Here is an 18,140-nt window from a genome sequence, read left to right as displayed (position 1 = left end):
CGGTATATTCCCATTCACCCTATACACTGTGTGCACAATTATTAGGCAAGTGAGTATTTTGACTGTATCGTAATTTTTATGCAGATTTTCCAGTCCAAACTTGGACTATGCTGCTGTTCCTTACATGTGCTTTTTTCTTTACTTCCTGTGAATTTTTGTTTAGTTTTAGGGGAGTTGGGATATCAAAGTACAAAGGTGCTCCAGTCACTTACCACAGCTTCTGTCACCACTGTCACCTGAAAATGTCCTAATTCAGGAGGGCGATGGAGAAGTGACCGCAGCTTTGTCACCGCCACCCACATATTCAGTGACCACCAGCACACTTCTGTCGCCGCCTCTTTCTTTGAAACATATCACCAGGGGGCGGTGATATAAGTAGAGTGAGTTATAGCAGCGCTGCCGCACAGCTTCTATCCCTAACCTGAAATAAATCAGTAACAGGCAGTAGCTATAGAAACTGGTTGAGTAACAACAACGCCACCCCCTGATGATGATCCGTTTGAAGGCAGTGATAGAAGCTGAGGTCAGTGCTGCTTTCACTCACCCTCCTTTTATCACTAATCCCTGAAGATGATTCATTTTAGGCCGGTTTCACACGTCCGGATATTTCCAGTACTGGAAAAAACAGTACCGGAGATATCCGTGTCCCGTGTGTTTTACATGTTGCATCCATGTGCAGCACGTGTGTCGCATTAGGGTCACACGTACGGCGCCTGGGAATTAGCACTACTGTTAGCGCTGTTCCCAAGCGCCAGTGCTGAACACTGCCCTCATCATTGTTTCCTGCCGGCGCTGTGATCAGCACCAGCAGGGACAATGATGAAGGTAGTAGTGTGTGCTCCTGGTGTCCCCACCTGTAAAAATAAGAATAAAATCCATGTACTCACCTCTCCTAGGTGTCCCCCGCTGTAATCCATGTGACCACTGCTGCAGGGGAGAATGAGCTGCCTCGGAACTGCGCTCAGTGAGTGACAGGACACCGCTCCTGAGCCGCAGCTTCAGAGCGGCTCTTACACGCTGGCTCCTCGGCAGCAGCGCTGGCAGGGAACCATGAGGAGGGCAGTGTTCAGCACCGACGTTTGGGAACAGCGCCATTCCCAGGCGTCGGTACGTGTCACACGGATGTCATCCGTGTGGTACGTTTTGCGGACCGTGTATCCGCTAAAAAACAGACTTGTCTCTGAGTGGAGCACACAGACACACGGTCCGTGAAAACACACTGACATGTGCACAGACCCATTCATTTGAATGGGTCTGCGTGTGTCAGTGTCTCCAGTACGTGTGGAAACTGTCACCACTCGTACCGGAGATACTGACGTGGGAAATAGGATGCGGTGTCAAAAGCCCGGACTGTGGCGGCAGTGACAGAAGTGTGGCGGTGGCCACTGAAGATCTATATAGGGCATTATATATATTGGACAAGCCTTTTAAATAGAATGTGAACAATATGTTAAAAACATTCACTGCTGAATAGAAGAGTAATAAATATCTGAGAAACTGAGTCTGGGTGTTTTATCATACATGCCTAGTTTCATTTTCCTTGTAATAAGGAGGCTGAGAACCAAACTATCCCTACAGTCTATACTTCAGTGTTGGGGTTTCATATTATTGGTTCATTGTGATGAGCCGAAAATTTATATTTGGAATTTAACCAGGAAATTCAATTTGCATCAAAGTTATTTGATTTGAATCGAGTGTTCCTTATTATGTTTTGTGTGTTCTCTCCATACCCCAGAGCATAATAATTGTAGGGTAAAGAAATAAAAGTAATACTATCTTCACTGCTCACCTGTCTTGCTGACGCAGCCCCCGTTCAGTCTTCCACAAAGGCCCTTTCTTGCCATTGGCACGTCTGTAATCTTCACTGTGTGCTGGAACTTCACTGCAGTTGTGGCTGCAATAAGCCCATTATTTTTCTGTGTTGTGTCTGAATGTTCCTTCATAAGATATAGAGATTCAAAAAGACACAAAGATTGACTATAGGTCAACAATCATATTGGCAAACGCACTGAGAGATCTTGATTACTGTTAATTTCCAAGAAGTGAACGTTGTATGCTCCACTAACCTTCACTGGTTGCCGCCAGACATTTCTTGGGATCAGTGGGGGATGGCAGATGGCTAGAATCTCAGTGAGTGGGGATTTGTGGTACCTATTAAGTCATAGCCATATTAGGGACAACACCCTGAATGTACTTCTTCTGCTTGATTCCCTTTAGATACCCCTCATATTTGGCTCCGGAAGTAATCGCCTTGGGAATGGTTAAACCAAAAGATCCCACTCAAAATGAGAGACCTCTACCCTCAGGATCCAAGTCAGATGTGTGGTCGTTGGGGGTCATTTTATTTGAACTGTGTATGGTATGTTAAGTCTATCTCTAACTTGTATGTCTCTGATTCTCTGACATATGTGTGTTTTATTTAATGTCAGTTGGTTAGTAATTTGGTTAAAAGGTGGTTTTCCTAATAATGAGATTTATCACCTAACCACAGAATAGAGGAACCATTTCTCACCTCTGTGACCTCTACCTGTTGCAGTTGAATAGGGTGGCATGATAACACGTGTGTGCCGCTCAATTCACTGTCTATATGGGACTGTAGAGATGGCTGAGTACAGCGTAGAGAAGAGCATATACAGTGGTGTGAAAAAGTGTTTACCTCTTTCCTGATTTCTTATTCTTTTGCATGATTATCACATATTTTCAGATCACAAAACAAATATTAGACAAAGATAGCACAACTAAACATAAAATGCAGTTTTTAAATGAGGGTCTTTATTATTAAGGGAAAAATAAATCCAAACCTACAGGGCCCTGTGTGAAAAAGTGATTCCCCGCTCCCTTAAAACATAAACTGTGGTTTATCACATCTTTAGGAAGCGGAGTTAAATTTCCCTAGCCACACACAGGCCTGATTACTGCCATACCTGTTCTCAATCAAGAAATCACTTAAACCTGCCTGACAAAGTGAAGTAGACCAAAAGATTCTCAAAAGCTAGACATCATACTACGATCCAAAGAAATATAGGAACAAATAAGAAGCAAAGTAATTGAGATCTATCATTCTGGGAAAGGTTATAAAGCCATTTCTAAAGCTTTGGAACTCCAGCGAACTACAGCGAGAGCCATTATCCACAAATGGCAAAAACATGGAACAATGGTGAACATTCCCAGGGGTGGTCAGCCAACCAAAATTACCCCAAGAGCGCAGCGACAACTCATCCAAGAGGTCACAAAAGACCCCACAACAACATGCAAAGAACTGCAGGCCTCACTTGCTTCAATAAAGGTCCGTGTTCATGACTTCCCCATAAGAAAGAGACTGGGCAAAAATGACATGCATGGCAGAGTTCCAAGACGAAAACCACTGCTGAGCAAAAACAACATAAAGGCTCATCTCATCATCAGTTTTGCCAGAAAACATCTTGATGATCACCAAGACGTTTGGAAGAATACCCGAGACAAATGTTGATCTTTTTTGTAAGTAAAATACGGTTGTGGTAGTGTGATGGTCTGGGGCTGTTTTTCTGCTTGAGGACCTGGAAGACTTGCTGTGGTAAATGGAACCATGAATTCTGCTGTCTACCTGAAAATTCTGAAGGAGAATATCCGGCCATCTGTTCGTGACCTCAAGCTGAAGCGCACTTGGGTTATGCATCAGGACAATGATCCAAAACACACTAGCAAGTCCACCTCTGAATGGCTTAAGATAAACAAAATTAAGACTTTGGAGTGGCCTAGTCAAAGTCCTGACCTTAATCCGATTGAGATGCTGTGGCATGACCTTAAAAAGGCGATTCATGCTTGGAAACCCTCCAATGTGGCTGAATTGCAACAATTTTGCAAAGATAAGTGGGCCAAAACTCCTCCAGAGCCTTGTAAAAGACTCATTGCCAGTTATCACCAGGGTTGTGGAGTCGGTAAGCCAGACCACCAACTCCTCAATTTCCATGACACCGACTCCCTCATACATGGCTCATGTTTAAGTGATAAACTTACTGTAGCACAGATTCATCTCAGCTAAAAGTCTACACCCTTAGATCAGGAATAGGACAGACCTTTATAGGACATTTCATAACTTTCCTAAATTCTTATGAAAAAATATTCCTCACAAACTGCATTGAACTACTGTACCCAATTTATAATAATATAATGTGTGTACAGTGAGTTTTTGCTCTCTGGTAGCCGCTTCGATATGCAGACAAATGGGAAAGGAAAACAGATTTTCTTCAGCACAAATGAAAAACAAAACAGTTGTTTCTTTTGTGTAAGGCAAATCAAACAGTCACACCAATTTTCTGTCAGATGCATTTCTCAGACTCTAACAGACTATCCATCATGAACAGTCTCCCTCAGCCTCAGTACAACAGCATCTACTAAGCTAACCCAGCTGCCTGTTATTAAGCCTCTAAGACCCAAAATAGAGTATGGGAGCGACATTTCCCACCCAGTCTCTTTTGTTCGCTCCTTAATCCTGGACCCGAAATCCAGTCAAAATAAAAACCTATTGTTACTGGTGCAATTTCTCCTGGGACTTATATCACTGGGGCCAGCCGCCTTGGTGACACATACCTGCCATCTAGAACATATATATATATATATATATATATATATATATAATATAGTATATAGTCCTGCTCATTGTTATTGACACCCATGAAGTTTAAGTATATAACGTGGAATATCTCCTGGAAAAAATCAATCAAGTGAAACAGTTTTTTTGTATAGAGCACTCGTGTTAAATGCAAAAGAGCAAATGATAAACAATAATTTAAAACAAAAAACAATGGGAGGGAAAAATAGGAAAACTTAAAGTTTGCTGTGTCACTGGTATTGGCACCCTTTACATTAATTTAGTATGGAAACACATTTTAACTCGCCTGTGGTAAATAACAAAAGAGATTCACCTGTGATTGTCGATGCCCATGTGACATGAATTAGCCAGTGAATGATGACTTCTGTATTTTAAAAAGCCACATGGTAGGCCCTGTTCCTTTGCCACAATGGTGAAGACAACGGAGCTGTCTGAGGACATCAGAACTGCTATTAGCAAACACTTACTTCCAAAGGGTATAAGGCCATCTTCAAAGACCTTGGTATCCAAGTTTCAACAGTGCGCAATGTTATTAAGAAGTTTGCCAAGAATGGAACCGTCAAGAACCTCCCTGGACTTGGGGGGGAAAGAGTAAAATTGACAGGAGATGTCTTCGAAGGTTGATGAGAACGGTGGAAAAAACACCACGTCAAACATCCAAAGACCTGAAGGCCAACCTGGAACAGTACCATACGCTGCACACTAAACCAAGCAGAGCTTTATGGACGAAAGCCAAGGAAAAAAACATTGCTGAAGAAAAGACATAAAAAGGAACAACTGATCTTTGCCAAAGAGAACCTTGACAAACCCCTGCGGCACGACTAACTCTGCCCTCTCCTACTGTTTCCTCACCCATCCCTTGTAGATTGTGAGGCCTCGCGGGCAGGGCCTTCTCACCTCCTGTACCAGTCGATGACTCATTTTTGTTCAAATGATTGTACTTGTTGTTTGCTATGTATACCCCTTTTCACATTTAGAGCGCCATGGAATAAGTGGCGCTATAATAAATAATAATAATAAAACCACAATCCTTCTGGGAAAATGTTTTGTAGACCCATGAAACAAAAATAGAGCTTTTTGGCAATGGAAAGCAACAGTTTGTTTACAGACGGCGCAATGAAATTTCTAAGGGAAAGAACCAACAGTTAAGCATGGTGGAGGATCCATAATGCTGTGGGATTGCTTTGCTGCGTCTGGTATTGGAGACCTTGACCGTATCACAGGAATCATGAAATCCGAGAATTATCAAGAGATTTTAGAGCGAAATGTCCTACCCAGTGTATGAAAACTTGGTTTGAATCGAAGATCATGGGTCCTCCAGCTGGACAATGACCCAAAGCACACATCCAAAAGTACACAGCAATAGTTGAAAAAGGAAAAAATTGACTGTTTTTTAAAATTGCCAGCAATGAGTCCTGACCTAAATCCCATTGAAAATCTTTGGGGTAAGCTGAAATCTACCATTGGGAAAAAGAACCCTGCAAACATTCAAGAGCTTGAACAAACTGCAAAGGAAGAGTGGGAGAAAATTCCAGCTGAGAAGTGCAAGAAGCTTATAGATGCCTACACGAAACATTTGGAGGCTGTCAGCAATGCCAAAGGGTGTGCAACCAAGTGTTAATTAGGGGTGCCTTTATTGCTGCACATGCTGTTTATACTGTTTCTTCTTTGAAATTGCAACATGGAAGGTGAAAAACAATGTTTTATTGTTGTATTACTTTGGACCACTAATTAAAAAATCCTGAGGATATAACTTTGGAACATTTCCATTTATTTATGAAGATATTGTACAGTCTATGAAAAAAATAAAGGGGTGCCAATAATGTTGAGCAGCACTGTGTGTGTGTGTGTGTGTGTATGTATATATATATATATATATATATATATATATATATATATATATCAATTGACACTGTGACTTGGTATTTTTTTTTTCAGGGAAGGATGTTATTTCAAAGCCTGGACATATCAGAGAAACTAAAAGTAATGCTTGAATTGGGTATGTAGCAATTCTGAATGCTCACATAATATATTGAACGTGTTTATTTTTTGATATACATAGATTAAAAGTTCTGTGCCGCCTAATAGTATAATATGGCTCTATAAAGATAGAGTAAATGCTATACCGCTACTCAGTCCTCTGCACCGTATTCTTGGTATCCCCTTCCACAATCCTCTGTGTACAGACGTACACAGAGATTGCTATCAGGCACGACTGAGGAGGATAGATGGAGGTGGCAGACGTACTGAGATCTTAAAAAGCAGACTCATAATCTGAAATAAAATATATAATATATTAGTTCTTTATTTTGGTCGCCTCTGCTTTATGTACTGCACATTACATACTGCACATCCACAGATGGGGAGAGTGTGCAATACTCCATGTATTAAAAGTAGCCATACACCTTGGAAAGCAGCCTGCTATCAGATATCTGTACTGAATTATCTATACTTATTCATGTTCGGCTTCCCCCAGTTTATGCATTTTTTTAGTGGGGTGATGGAGGTAAGTCGCTGTCAGACTCTTCAGCTTGCTGCTTATCTCAGAAACAAATGGAACTCATATATGGCTCTACATCATCCATGGAGGGAGAGTCAGGACCTTCATACACATCATATGGTTGGTGGGTCTCGCTGATATTGACATGTTCAGTCGTCATTAGCCTAATGTGTATGGGGCCTTAATAGCAGGTGTCTGAGAGATTGTTTTCAAATGTAGCCCTACAATTTTTTATCAGGTTTTTGATACCCCTTTTGAGAGAAGCATGAGACCCAACCAGTTGTGGGGACTGGGTTATACAGAGCTCATGAATATGGAGGACTGCATGGCAGCAGGTTTCCTAGTCCTATGGTGATAATCTGCTGATAAAATAGTGATTTTATCAAAACTACAGCAAGCAGCCCAGTAAATGATACATCGCTGGAATCACAGTCTCTGGCTCTACATTATGCCGCTCTTAGGTGGCAAAAACCTGATGACAAATTCCTTTTAATCTATTAGAGAATTGGAGAGCTTGACTATTGTCCTTAGGGTTTTTTTGTGATCTATACTGAAGGTATAGTTAACTACAACACTGAAGAGTGATCTTAAAATTTATAACAAAGTCACCCCTCCAACTCCTCCCTCGAGAGGTGCTCAGCTCAGGAGATAAGAGAGCATTGCTCCTGGATTAGGGTGCACACGGAGCAGGATAGGCTTCTAATGTATAAGGGAAAACTGCTAAAAATGCAAATAGGTCATATAATGGCCAGTGTTATTTCTTATGTACGTATAGGATTCCTAGGATTAGCCTTGACAAGATGATGGCAATTTTCCATCAAAATGTATTATCTCTTGAACAGCTGCAATCAAAATTTCTACTACTTGGGGTTCCCTGTAGTCATCACTAAACTGCTGCCATCCTTTATTAAAGTCATGATCGAACTACCAATGTGCTTCACTGTGGTCACTAAGCCACCGCTGTGCTTCTCTGTAGGCAGGGTGTTGAGATTGTCAAAAAGATGAAACAATGTAGACATGATGAAAGGAGCCAAGGTGGTCTGATCCTGTCATATAACGGGTGCCTTTCTGACTGCCATTGGCCACAGCACATTTTCTGCTGCATTTCTATTAATGTTTTGTTTGTGAATATTAGGTTAATATACCATGCTCATCCGGCTGCTTCCGGTGTGAGAGTACACGGCTACAAATGCTATCATGTCTGCAGGAAGCCTTGATCTACATTTAATCATATGTTTGTTTTGCTACTTGCAGATTTCCATTCCGGCTGTGTTTAGCTTTCCAGCCCTCGCCATGTAATTCCCAGCATGCTATTTTTTCGTGGTTTCAAGTGCTTGTGTGTACGGCTCAGGCCTCATTTTCTTGTTATTTTGTTCCCTCAGGCTGTGTTGATGACATTGTGACCGTGCTCGCTGAAGAACATGGATGTGTGGAAGTGATAAAGGTGTGTGAAGCGCTTTGCTATTCCCAGGAAATTGCTGCTAAAGCTAGTGACATGCATTTTAAGCGGTGATTGTTAGTGATGTTCCCTGTAGGTGGCGCTGTAGAGCAGGTGACGGTCCATGTAATCAGTTCTAGCAGGGAGCATTTCGAATCGTGTGTAACAAGAGCGGGATTGGATTTATCCCTTCTCTGTAGCTGTGTGTAGATGCTTGTTACAATGCCGGTGCCACTGCAGAGTCTTATAATGATGCTGCAGATTAATTCCAAATAATACTGTATTGTGCTGCTGTGTAAGTGCAAAATTAGATATAGTATATCAATTATATTATACGTTCTTCTGTAAGGATATCAACCAGAACATGACCTTGATTCCCAAGAGATAGGTTTATCTGTAACTTCTGGACCTGGTTTTTGACCCCAGGTTAATTCTGGAATATCTGCAACTGGCTATATGTTTTCTATATTCTTATTTTGGATTATAAAACAGACGGATACCTTTTATTATTAATACTATTATTACTATTACTACTATTGTTGTTACTATTATTATTATTACCACTATTTTTACTGTTGTTATTATTTCAAGAATCTTCCAGGAAATCTCCTAACATTATTGAGAAAATGCCTTACGTATCATCCTTCCAAGAGGTGGGTGCATTGCAGGCTATAGTGATAATTAAACCTTCCAATAGTAAACCCCCCCCCCCTCCAAACTCCAATAAGAATGGGGGTCCTCGCAACTCTTCCTCCGACAGGTGATGCCAGGGAGACAAGGACCAGACGGTTGGAATTTCAATGGCCGATCCTTTAATTTTCAGGAGCTACTGGCAGCATTTCTTTTTAACTCTTAGCTGAGCCGCTATATACAGGAAAGTTAGGAGAGTTAGCTGTTCAGCTGACAGCTATCTTGTGTGTGGCCATCTTAAAGGAAATCTGTCATCAGGTTTTTGCTGCATTATCTGAGAGCGTGATGTAGAGGCAGAGACCCTGATTCCAGTGATGTATCACTTACTGGGCTTTGCTATTTTTTTTAGGAAATTTTTGTTTTATCTCCTGCAGATCTAGTTCTCTAAATGCAGAGCTCTCTATAACTCCGCCCATACCACTGATTGGCAGATTTCTGCCTATGCACAGAGTACACAGAAAACTGACAAACTGGTGAGTCCTGGTTATACAGAGCTCATGAATATGGAGGACTACATGCCAGCAGGCTTACTAGTCCTCTAGTGATAATCTCCTACTGAAGAAAAGTATTTTTTTGCAAATGCAAAATGGACAAGCATGTGAGACTAAGGCTTGGGATGGAAAGACACAAAGAGACAGGAGCGCAATGTGAGGACACCTGAGATTAAATGAAAAGTAATTGGGGGCCAAAAGGCCGCTCACCCCGATGGTTGCACACCCTTGCACAACTGCGGTGAAAGCCTGAATGCCATGTTGTCTGGCTGGAGATGCAGAGGAGCCCAGCCGGTTGTTGTGCCGCTCCCCAAACACTTCCTGGTTTGTCACGTGAGTTATCATGTGATGCAGGTCCTAGACGACGTGCAGGCAGGACTTTGCAACAGCGGTGAATGGAAATGTCACTTAGCTCCTCCAAAATAGTAAGTGATATTAAACAAAACCCAAAGCAGCTCCACCAGCGGTCCCAAAGGGACAAACAGTAGAAAGAAATGCGAATATGCCAGTGATCTTAAGCGCTAGGGTGATGGATGGGGATAAAAAAACGCTGAATAAGACAGGGGTAAATGGTCAATTGAGACTTTTTATTAGAAATCCTTGTATAATCCACAACGCGTTTCGACAGCACGCAGGCCGTCTTCATCAGGTGATCCATCACCCTAGCTCTTAAGATCACTGGCATATTCGCATTTCTTTCTAAGGCTTGGGATGGGAATACCTATTGAACTGACAATATTATGGTTTTGATCCAAGTGTCATGTTTTAGTAATACTATGACATCACACTTGTAACAGGTGAGGAGTCAGGTGGGGCAAGTGCTCCTAAAATAACAAAGGAGTGGCTTCAGAACAAATCTGTGACCATTCTTGACTGGCCCAGCCAGAGCCCTGACCTAAACCCAACTGAGCATCTCTGGAGAGACCTGAATATGGCTGTCCACCAACATTCACCATCCAACCTGACGGAACTGGAGAGGATCTGCAAGGAAGAATGGCAGAGGATCCCCAAATCCAAGTGTGAAAAACCTGTAGCATCATTCCCAAGAAGACTCATGGCTGTACTAGCTCAAAAGGTTTCTTCTACTCAATACTGAGCAAAGGGTCTGAATACTTATGACCATGTGATATTTCAGTTTTTCTTTTTTAATAAATTTGCAAAAATTTTTACATTTCTGTTTTTTTCAGTCAAGATGGGGTGTATAGTGTACTTTAATGAGGAAAATAATGAACTTTTTAGAATTTACCAAATGGCTGCAATGAAACAAAGAGTGAAAAATTTAAAGGGGTCTGAATACTTTCCGTACCCACTGTATTCCATGACAAACAGCATAAAATCTACAACAGGCAGTACAACTTGAGGCAAGGTCTGATTTGCACTAGGCTGTGTTTTGTCTGACCTGTAGTCAACATCATTGTGCTTTTGTATGTGTGTGTATAGTTGCAATGTAAAGTGGTACAAGTAAGTGCACACACTGCGCAATAGTGTGTGTATAAGAAGAGACCTGGCAGCCAAGCGGGGCACAGAGAAGCTTTTGGGAACCTGCTTGGACAAATCATCTGAGCTGCACAGGGCCCGATCCATTATTACATTTGCGCCTGTTTTTGGTGTTTTTCACCTGTTTATCCTTTGCGTCTAATTCTTCTTTTAATTTGGATCTTTTTTTAAGTCTATTTTAAGTGTGTTCACCTCTTTTTGTCTTATGTTCGTTATTGTGGGTTATTGTTTACACATGTGTAAACTTCTTAAAAAGTTGCAAAATTTGTCTCAAAACTTGACTCTTAGGCTATGTACCCACGATGCAGAAATGCTCCGGATTTTTCCTGAGCGTTTCTGCATCTCCCCTGGCAGAAAAAACGCATGCGGATTGTACATGCGGATTGTACATGCGTTTTTCCTGCTAGGGACATGCGGTTGTGAAGCGTTCTTCACATGCATTTCCGCATGCGGGTTGACAAGCGCTTTCCAAGCGATTTTAGCATCACTTGGAAAGTGCTTGACAACTTGGTCACACTATATAAATCCTGCAAACAGCGTGGATTTATATAGTGTGACCCCAAAGATTGTAAAAAAATAAAAAATAAATATATACTCACCTTCCGATGGCCCCCGGTGTCTTGCTTCACCGTCCCGGCTGCCGGCAGATCGCGTTACACTGAAGGTCCTGCCGACGTCAGCGTCGCGTGACCCGTCACATGACTGTGACGTCAGCGCAGGTCCTTCGTTCCATCGCGAACTGCCGGCATGAGAGGAGGAGCGCATCGGGGGCCGCCAGAAGGTAAGTATATATTTATTTTTTATTTTATTCTTTTTTTTTTTTTTACAGTTTCTATGGTACCCGGGTCCGGAGGAGAGTCTCCTCTTCTCTAGACCTGGGTACCATCCGCACATTAGAACACATGGAATGCGCATCTACAGATGCAGTGATGCGGAATCCATGCGTTCCAATGCAAGTCAATGGCGGAAAAAACGCAGCACTTCCGCAAAATAATTGGTAGTGCTGCGTATTTTTCCACAATGATAATCCGCAGCGGAAATTTCCACAGCATGTGCACAGCACATGCGGATTATCATTGGGGAACATGGCAGACCTTCTACCAAGCGTTTTTTATGCGTTTCTACAGCGTTTTTGCCGATGCGGAAACGCTTAAAAAACACATTGTGGGCACACAGCCTGAGGCTACGTTCCCACAATGAGCTTAAAAAATGCAATACAAGTTCAATACAAGGTCTCCTTAAAAGCAATATGCTTTAACAGTTTGTTTTCCAAGTAACTTGTAAGAGACCATTTCCATGGGCAGGTAATCTGCCTAGAATAAGAGATAATTGATAGAGCATGTTGATCAGTGTTTGTTAAACTTCCATTTATACGCATCATTAACCATGAATGTGCAAACTGAATGGTCACAAACAATTGGTAGTACAGTACAGTTTTTACTATTGTCAGCAGCCCGTGGCTTATATACATGAGTGAATGTGGTGCTGTTAAACCTTTTTTTAGGCCTGCATTAAAGTTGTAGTCAACAACAAATAGTTGATCGCTGACTATGTCTACACATTGCTATGAGCGAAGGTTGGTCGACTGATCATCAACCCATGCTAAAGGGTCTTCAAGGGTTATTCACATCTTCATAAATGGTTATTGTTGAATAGTGCTGGCAAAAAAACAAGCAATTTTTGTAAGTTTTTGGCTTATTAAAATTTTCATTCGTTCTTGAGATATTAACACTTTTCTTTTGTTTACAGCTTGTTGCTTAGGAGACCGACCACCGCTGCTAGACAGCAGAGCATGTCCAGTACTTACAAGCACTTTTCTATTGAGCTTATAAGCACTGTTTGAAGTTGGCTTGTGATCTCTGGAGCTCGCTGTTACTTCCTAATCTCAGCCAGCTTCAGAGCAGTGCTTACAATCTAGGCAGCAGTGGTGGTCGGTCTCCTAGACAATCAGCCATAAATAAAAGAAAAGTGTTACAGTCTCAAGAATGGCTGCAAAGTTATATAAACTGTAAATTGCAAAAGTGCTATTTTTACAAAACCAATCTGACAATATTCCTCCATGAAGATGGTAATAACCTTTTATATAACAATGAAGAAATGTTTCTGATACAGTCGGGAGGATAAATACTGGTAGTAATAATAATGTAATACAACATAAGTTGTAATCAAAAAAATGTATGGCATGCCCTTAGGTAGCACATGATGAGCATCTACATATAAACTTTCACAAGTAAGTGAAAGAAAATAGAAACAAAAGAACAAAAATAATAAATAAAATAAGAGTCAAAGTATCCATCTATCCACTGAAGATGCGGAGTACAGGTATCCAACTTATTGAGGCCACACGTAATAATCCACAGTAGTTTCTGTTTAACTAGATAAAGTTAACTGCGTTGATTCTTCCATTACCATAGGCTACATACCGTATGTCTTTTGAAATTAGTACTTGTTTTTATTCCCCCCTATCATTATACAACTGGTTAGATGTTTACAATGGGGTTACTTTGTGTTTCTGTTGATGCTTACTAAATGTTAGCAGTGTTTTACTATACTTCTGTTCCTTGTAGGCCCACAGCTTCAAATTTGCTTTCTGATGACGTATTCAGTGAAATCTCCCCTACATACACGCCCTTCCACAAACCTGCTAGCCTATTCTCATCTGTTTTGAGATGTGCTGACCTTTACCTTCCTGAGGACATCAGTCTCCTGTGTAAAGGTACTGTGATGATTTAGAAAATCAAGGTCAAAACATAATTGATTAATTTGCCATACATATTCAATTCTTATCATTTCATCATTTTAGATGAAGGTGACTTTCTGTCAGAGAGATCCATTGAGGAAGTGTACCACCTCTGGTGCTTGGCAGGGGGAGACCTAGAAAAAGAATTGGTCAGTAAAGGAATCATAAGGTCAAAGGCACCGATTTGTACATTACCAAAGTAAGTGGAAATACTTCTCTAACTGCACATATATCATCTCCCATTCCCATACTACCTCCTCATCCTGCCCTCTCTCTGTTGGTGTGCCTCAAGGCTCTGTCCTAGGCCTTTTACTCCTCTCCATTTACACCTTTCACCTGATGCAACTCATAAAGTCACACGGCTTCTAGTATCACCTATATGCTGGTGACACTCGGACCTACCACTCTGGCCCAGACATCACCTTTCTGCTGTCCAGAATTCCAGAGTGCCTATTGGCCATATCTTTCTTCTTCTCATCATGCTTCCTAAAATTCAACATGGACATAACCAAACTAATAATCTTTCCTCCATCTCACTCAACCCCCAAATCCGATCTATCTATTGCTATAAATGACATTGCGCTTTCCCCTGTGTCACAAGTCCTCTGCCTGGGTGTACCCCTTGACTTTTCTCTGTCCTTTAAACCACACATACAAGCCTTACCACCTCCTGCCATCTCCAGAATTTACAGAATCCATCCTCAATCCTGAATCAACCAACATGTTAGTGCATGCCGTCATGATCTCTTGCCTGTACTACTGCAATATCTTCCTCCGTGGCCTACCGACTACCACTCTCACACCTTTCTAGTTCATCCTTAACTCTGTTTCTGGATTAATCCACCTCTCCTCTCGCTACTGCTTTGACTGTCCCCTCTGCCAATTCCTTCGCTGGTTTTCAGTTCTCCAGTCAATCCAGTTTAAATGACTGGTAATTACATACATCTCCAAACTCATCTCCCGATACCTTCCTAGATGTTATCTCCCATTCTTATAAGACCTCCATGACTCCTTCGCCATTGTGCTTTCCTCACTTAATCGCCTCCAAGATTGTTCTTGAGCATCCCCTATTCTCTGGCATTCAGTGCCTCAGCACATCTGATTGTCTCCCACAATTGAAATTTTCAGCCGCAGCCTAACCACTCATCTCTTCAGGAAAGCCAAAACCTGAAAAAACCTCCACTGTCACCTCACTGCCCCCGTGGCTGTTACAGCTCCCGGACCTACTGTCTCTTTCCCCATTACACTGTAGATTGTAAACTTGTAAGGGCAGGGCCTTCTACCCTTCTGTACCATGAGTTTATATTTGTTAATTGATGAATAGCTGTTATTTACATCTTATATCAGCTCCTACAGTTTATTGCACTGTTATCTTTGCACAGGGTCTTTAAGCAATGAATGTTTGCTAAATATGTTGATTAACCATTGTGTGGGCCCTGTGGCTTGTTGACTCGCAGAGCAGAGGAGTATAAGCTATGCAGATCGATTAAATGCTCAAACAACGGAGAGTTAAACTCATCTCACCTCCCCTCTGACCTGAAGACAGTGTCTTGAAGGACAGTTGTGAACTATATAAAGGGATTATGCCTCTGTATCAGGAGTCTTTTACAAAACCACAGACAGGAACACTCTAAGTGACAGGTCTACAGGACAGCATGGCTCCATCCAGAGGGATACAGATCTGCTCCATTAACTATCACAGAACCCATGGATACATCGATACATTCGGGAGAAAGCCAGGTTGGGACCCACCAGTCACCTGGTTCCATGGAGATGTTTGGGTAGCCAGGTTGGGACCCACTGGTCGCCTGGAACCCATGGATACGCTCGGAGAAAACTAGGTTGGGACCATCCGGTCACCTGGTTCCATGGATATGTTCGGAGAAAGCCAGGTTGGGACCATCTGGTCACCTGGTTCAATGGGTATGTTTGGAGAAGCCGGGTTGGGACCCTCGGGTCTCCTGGCCACTTACCTCAATGGACTTTCAGCTTCCTAAGCTTGCCGCTACCTCCTCTCTGTGAGTGTTCACCCAAAGCGGGGTGCCACTGGTTGAGGTAGTTGGCCCTGGAAGTCCCAAAGCCGCAGCTGCTCTATTCCCGGCAGGCCAGCTGAAGGGTTAGACTGTGTAATTTTGCACCATCTTGGGTGTTTGCTGGGACTGTTCTATATGGTTATTGTCTGTTTGGTGGTTCAATAAAGTATTGCCACACTGTTTACAGTCACCCAGTGTTGTCTGAATAGTATTGCGTCAACGCAAGACCCTGCGTCTTCACAAGTAGTAATAATAATCGGAGAAGTAATCTGTGACCAGAACAGAGCTCTTTTCCTTACTACATATAATAGAAAGCTTAGAGGGATTGTCCAGTGAAAACAAGCTATCACCTCTCCTCAGAATAGGGGATAACTTCCTGATCAGTGTGTTTCTAAAAGCAAGGAACCGCACCAATTGGCAGATGTGGGAATTTTTTCCCCTTTACAAAATGGCATGATAGCTCAGATGCCCAATCACAACCCATTTATTCTCTACGGAGCTGCCAGAGAAAGCCAAGCGCTGTGTTCAGCAACCCCATAGGGAATGAATGGGGCAGTGGTCGCGCATGTACACTGTTGCTCCATTCTACCAGGAATAAAAGGTACCTTTGGTTTAAGTAGTTCAGGGACATCTACTGCCGTCTGAATTATTCTGTCTTATACTGTCTTTATATAGCCTGTTATTAGAAGATGGAGAAAGCTTTGGCCGAGGAAGAGACAGAAGTTCCCTTCTTGATGACACAACAGTGACTTTATCTCTGTGCCAACTTAGAAATGTAAGAATAGATTTTCATATATCTGTGGCTTTTGAACGGCTAACACCAGCTAACCTACATTTTACATTTCTTTGCCTTACACAAGTTTTGCTGCTCATGGATGTGCCAGACCCCTGCACTCAATGGGAATTTTTCATAGATGCTGTCTCAGTAATTCTACTACATGTGCCAGAAAGATCTGAGCTCATTACCTAGAAGCTGGGCTTACATTTCTATTGTAGTTAACTAAAACATATATCTACGTTTGTTAGGTAGAGAGTGGTGGGATGGAAAAATGTCAGCAATCCGGGATTAAGAGGTATTTCACTTGGAGAAGTTTATTCACCATTTATCATAGCAGTACAGCCAGATCCTTCGCCACCACAAGGATATATGGCGCATACAAATGATTAGTCCTTTCATACATAACTTTACATTCATGCACGCAAAGGGTCCAATTCATCAGTTTGTGCTAGATAAGTGATGGAAAACTCTTTAAAAAATCTCAAACTTTTTGCACAACTACGTGTGTGTCTACAACTACTACAAAACATCACTCTTGATGAATTGGCTTCTAAATCTTTAAAGCTGAATGGATGTGTATAGACAGGCAATTTCACTGCATAAAAAACCCATAAATCACCTTTGTGATCTCCCTCAGTTCCAGTGCCACTGCTTCGGTGGCCCCAGCCATTCCTATAACTGGTGTCATATATCATTCACCTGACCACTGCAGCCAGTCACCAGCCTCTGCTGTCATGCTGGCTTGTATAAAATATGACTGTGAAGCCCAGTGTTTGGCTGCAGCAGTAATGTGAATTGAAAGGTCAGTTATGGTTATTCTCTGATGTGATCACATTGCCCGCTGTTAGGCAAATTTCATAAAATCCCTTTAATTTTAGCATCAGAAAGTTATACTCATGCCCCATGTGCAACTATTGCTGAGTTTGGATTGAGGATAGGGCTCATCACTTCATTTGCTGGATTAATATATTGGTTTTCTGTGTAAGGCTGTAAACTTTGTTTTTTGGGGGTGTTTTTTTGCCTTGAATAATATATAGTTCTGTGTTATCTCCTACATTTTAGAGACTGAAAGATGTGCCTGGGGAGGCTTATTATCCCCTCCTAGGAGAAGAGTGAGTACAGCTTTGTCTTCCTCCCTGTAATAGCTGCCGATAGCCAATGTGAATCTAGTCTTATGTGCCGTCCAGTAATTTCATTCTGCAATCAGTGTTTTTTTTTCAGTAGCGTTATCCTCATGGGTATTTGTTAAGCACACAGCTCATCATATTAGCCCTATGTTTCCGGCGCCTGGCATACACGCCGATGCTTCGACTGCATGTAAATAAGTGGCAGCGCAGAATGTTAACAGTGACATTGTAATATCACGCTGATCATCTTTATTT

The 18,140-nt window shown here is 41.9% G+C and overlaps 1 protein-coding gene across 1 annotated transcript in view; it reads left to right on the top strand.

Moving 5' to 3' along the window:
• The window catches only part of TBCK (TBC1 domain containing kinase), a 396,446-nt gene that overhangs the window by 113,879 nt on the left and 264,427 nt on the right, over positions 1 to 18,140 (top strand). Inside the window, exons 6-13 of the mRNA XM_073639595.1 lie at positions 2,218 to 2,359; positions 6,530 to 6,590; positions 8,474 to 8,535; positions 9,121 to 9,182; positions 13,775 to 13,923; positions 14,011 to 14,146; positions 16,656 to 16,755; positions 17,821 to 17,870. Of these exons, the coding sequence (XP_073495696.1) occupies positions 2,218 to 2,359; positions 6,530 to 6,590; positions 8,474 to 8,535; positions 9,121 to 9,182; positions 13,775 to 13,923; positions 14,011 to 14,146; positions 16,656 to 16,755; positions 17,821 to 17,870 (762 nt within the window). The remainder of the gene's footprint in view (positions 1 to 2,217; positions 2,360 to 6,529; positions 6,591 to 8,473; positions 8,536 to 9,120; positions 9,183 to 13,774; positions 13,924 to 14,010; positions 14,147 to 16,655; positions 16,756 to 17,820; positions 17,871 to 18,140) is intronic.

Source organism: Phyllobates terribilis, unplaced genomic scaffold (genome assembly GCF_046119375.1).
Source record: "Phyllobates terribilis strain yellow unplaced genomic scaffold, ASM4611937v1 Scaffold_1__5_contigs__length_1240528914, whole genome shotgun sequence".
Classification (NCBI taxonomy): Eukaryota; Metazoa; Chordata; class Amphibia; order Anura; family Dendrobatidae; genus Phyllobates; species Phyllobates terribilis.
The sequence above is the reverse complement of the archived record's forward strand: the minus strand, read 5'-3'. Positions and strand labels throughout refer to the sequence as shown.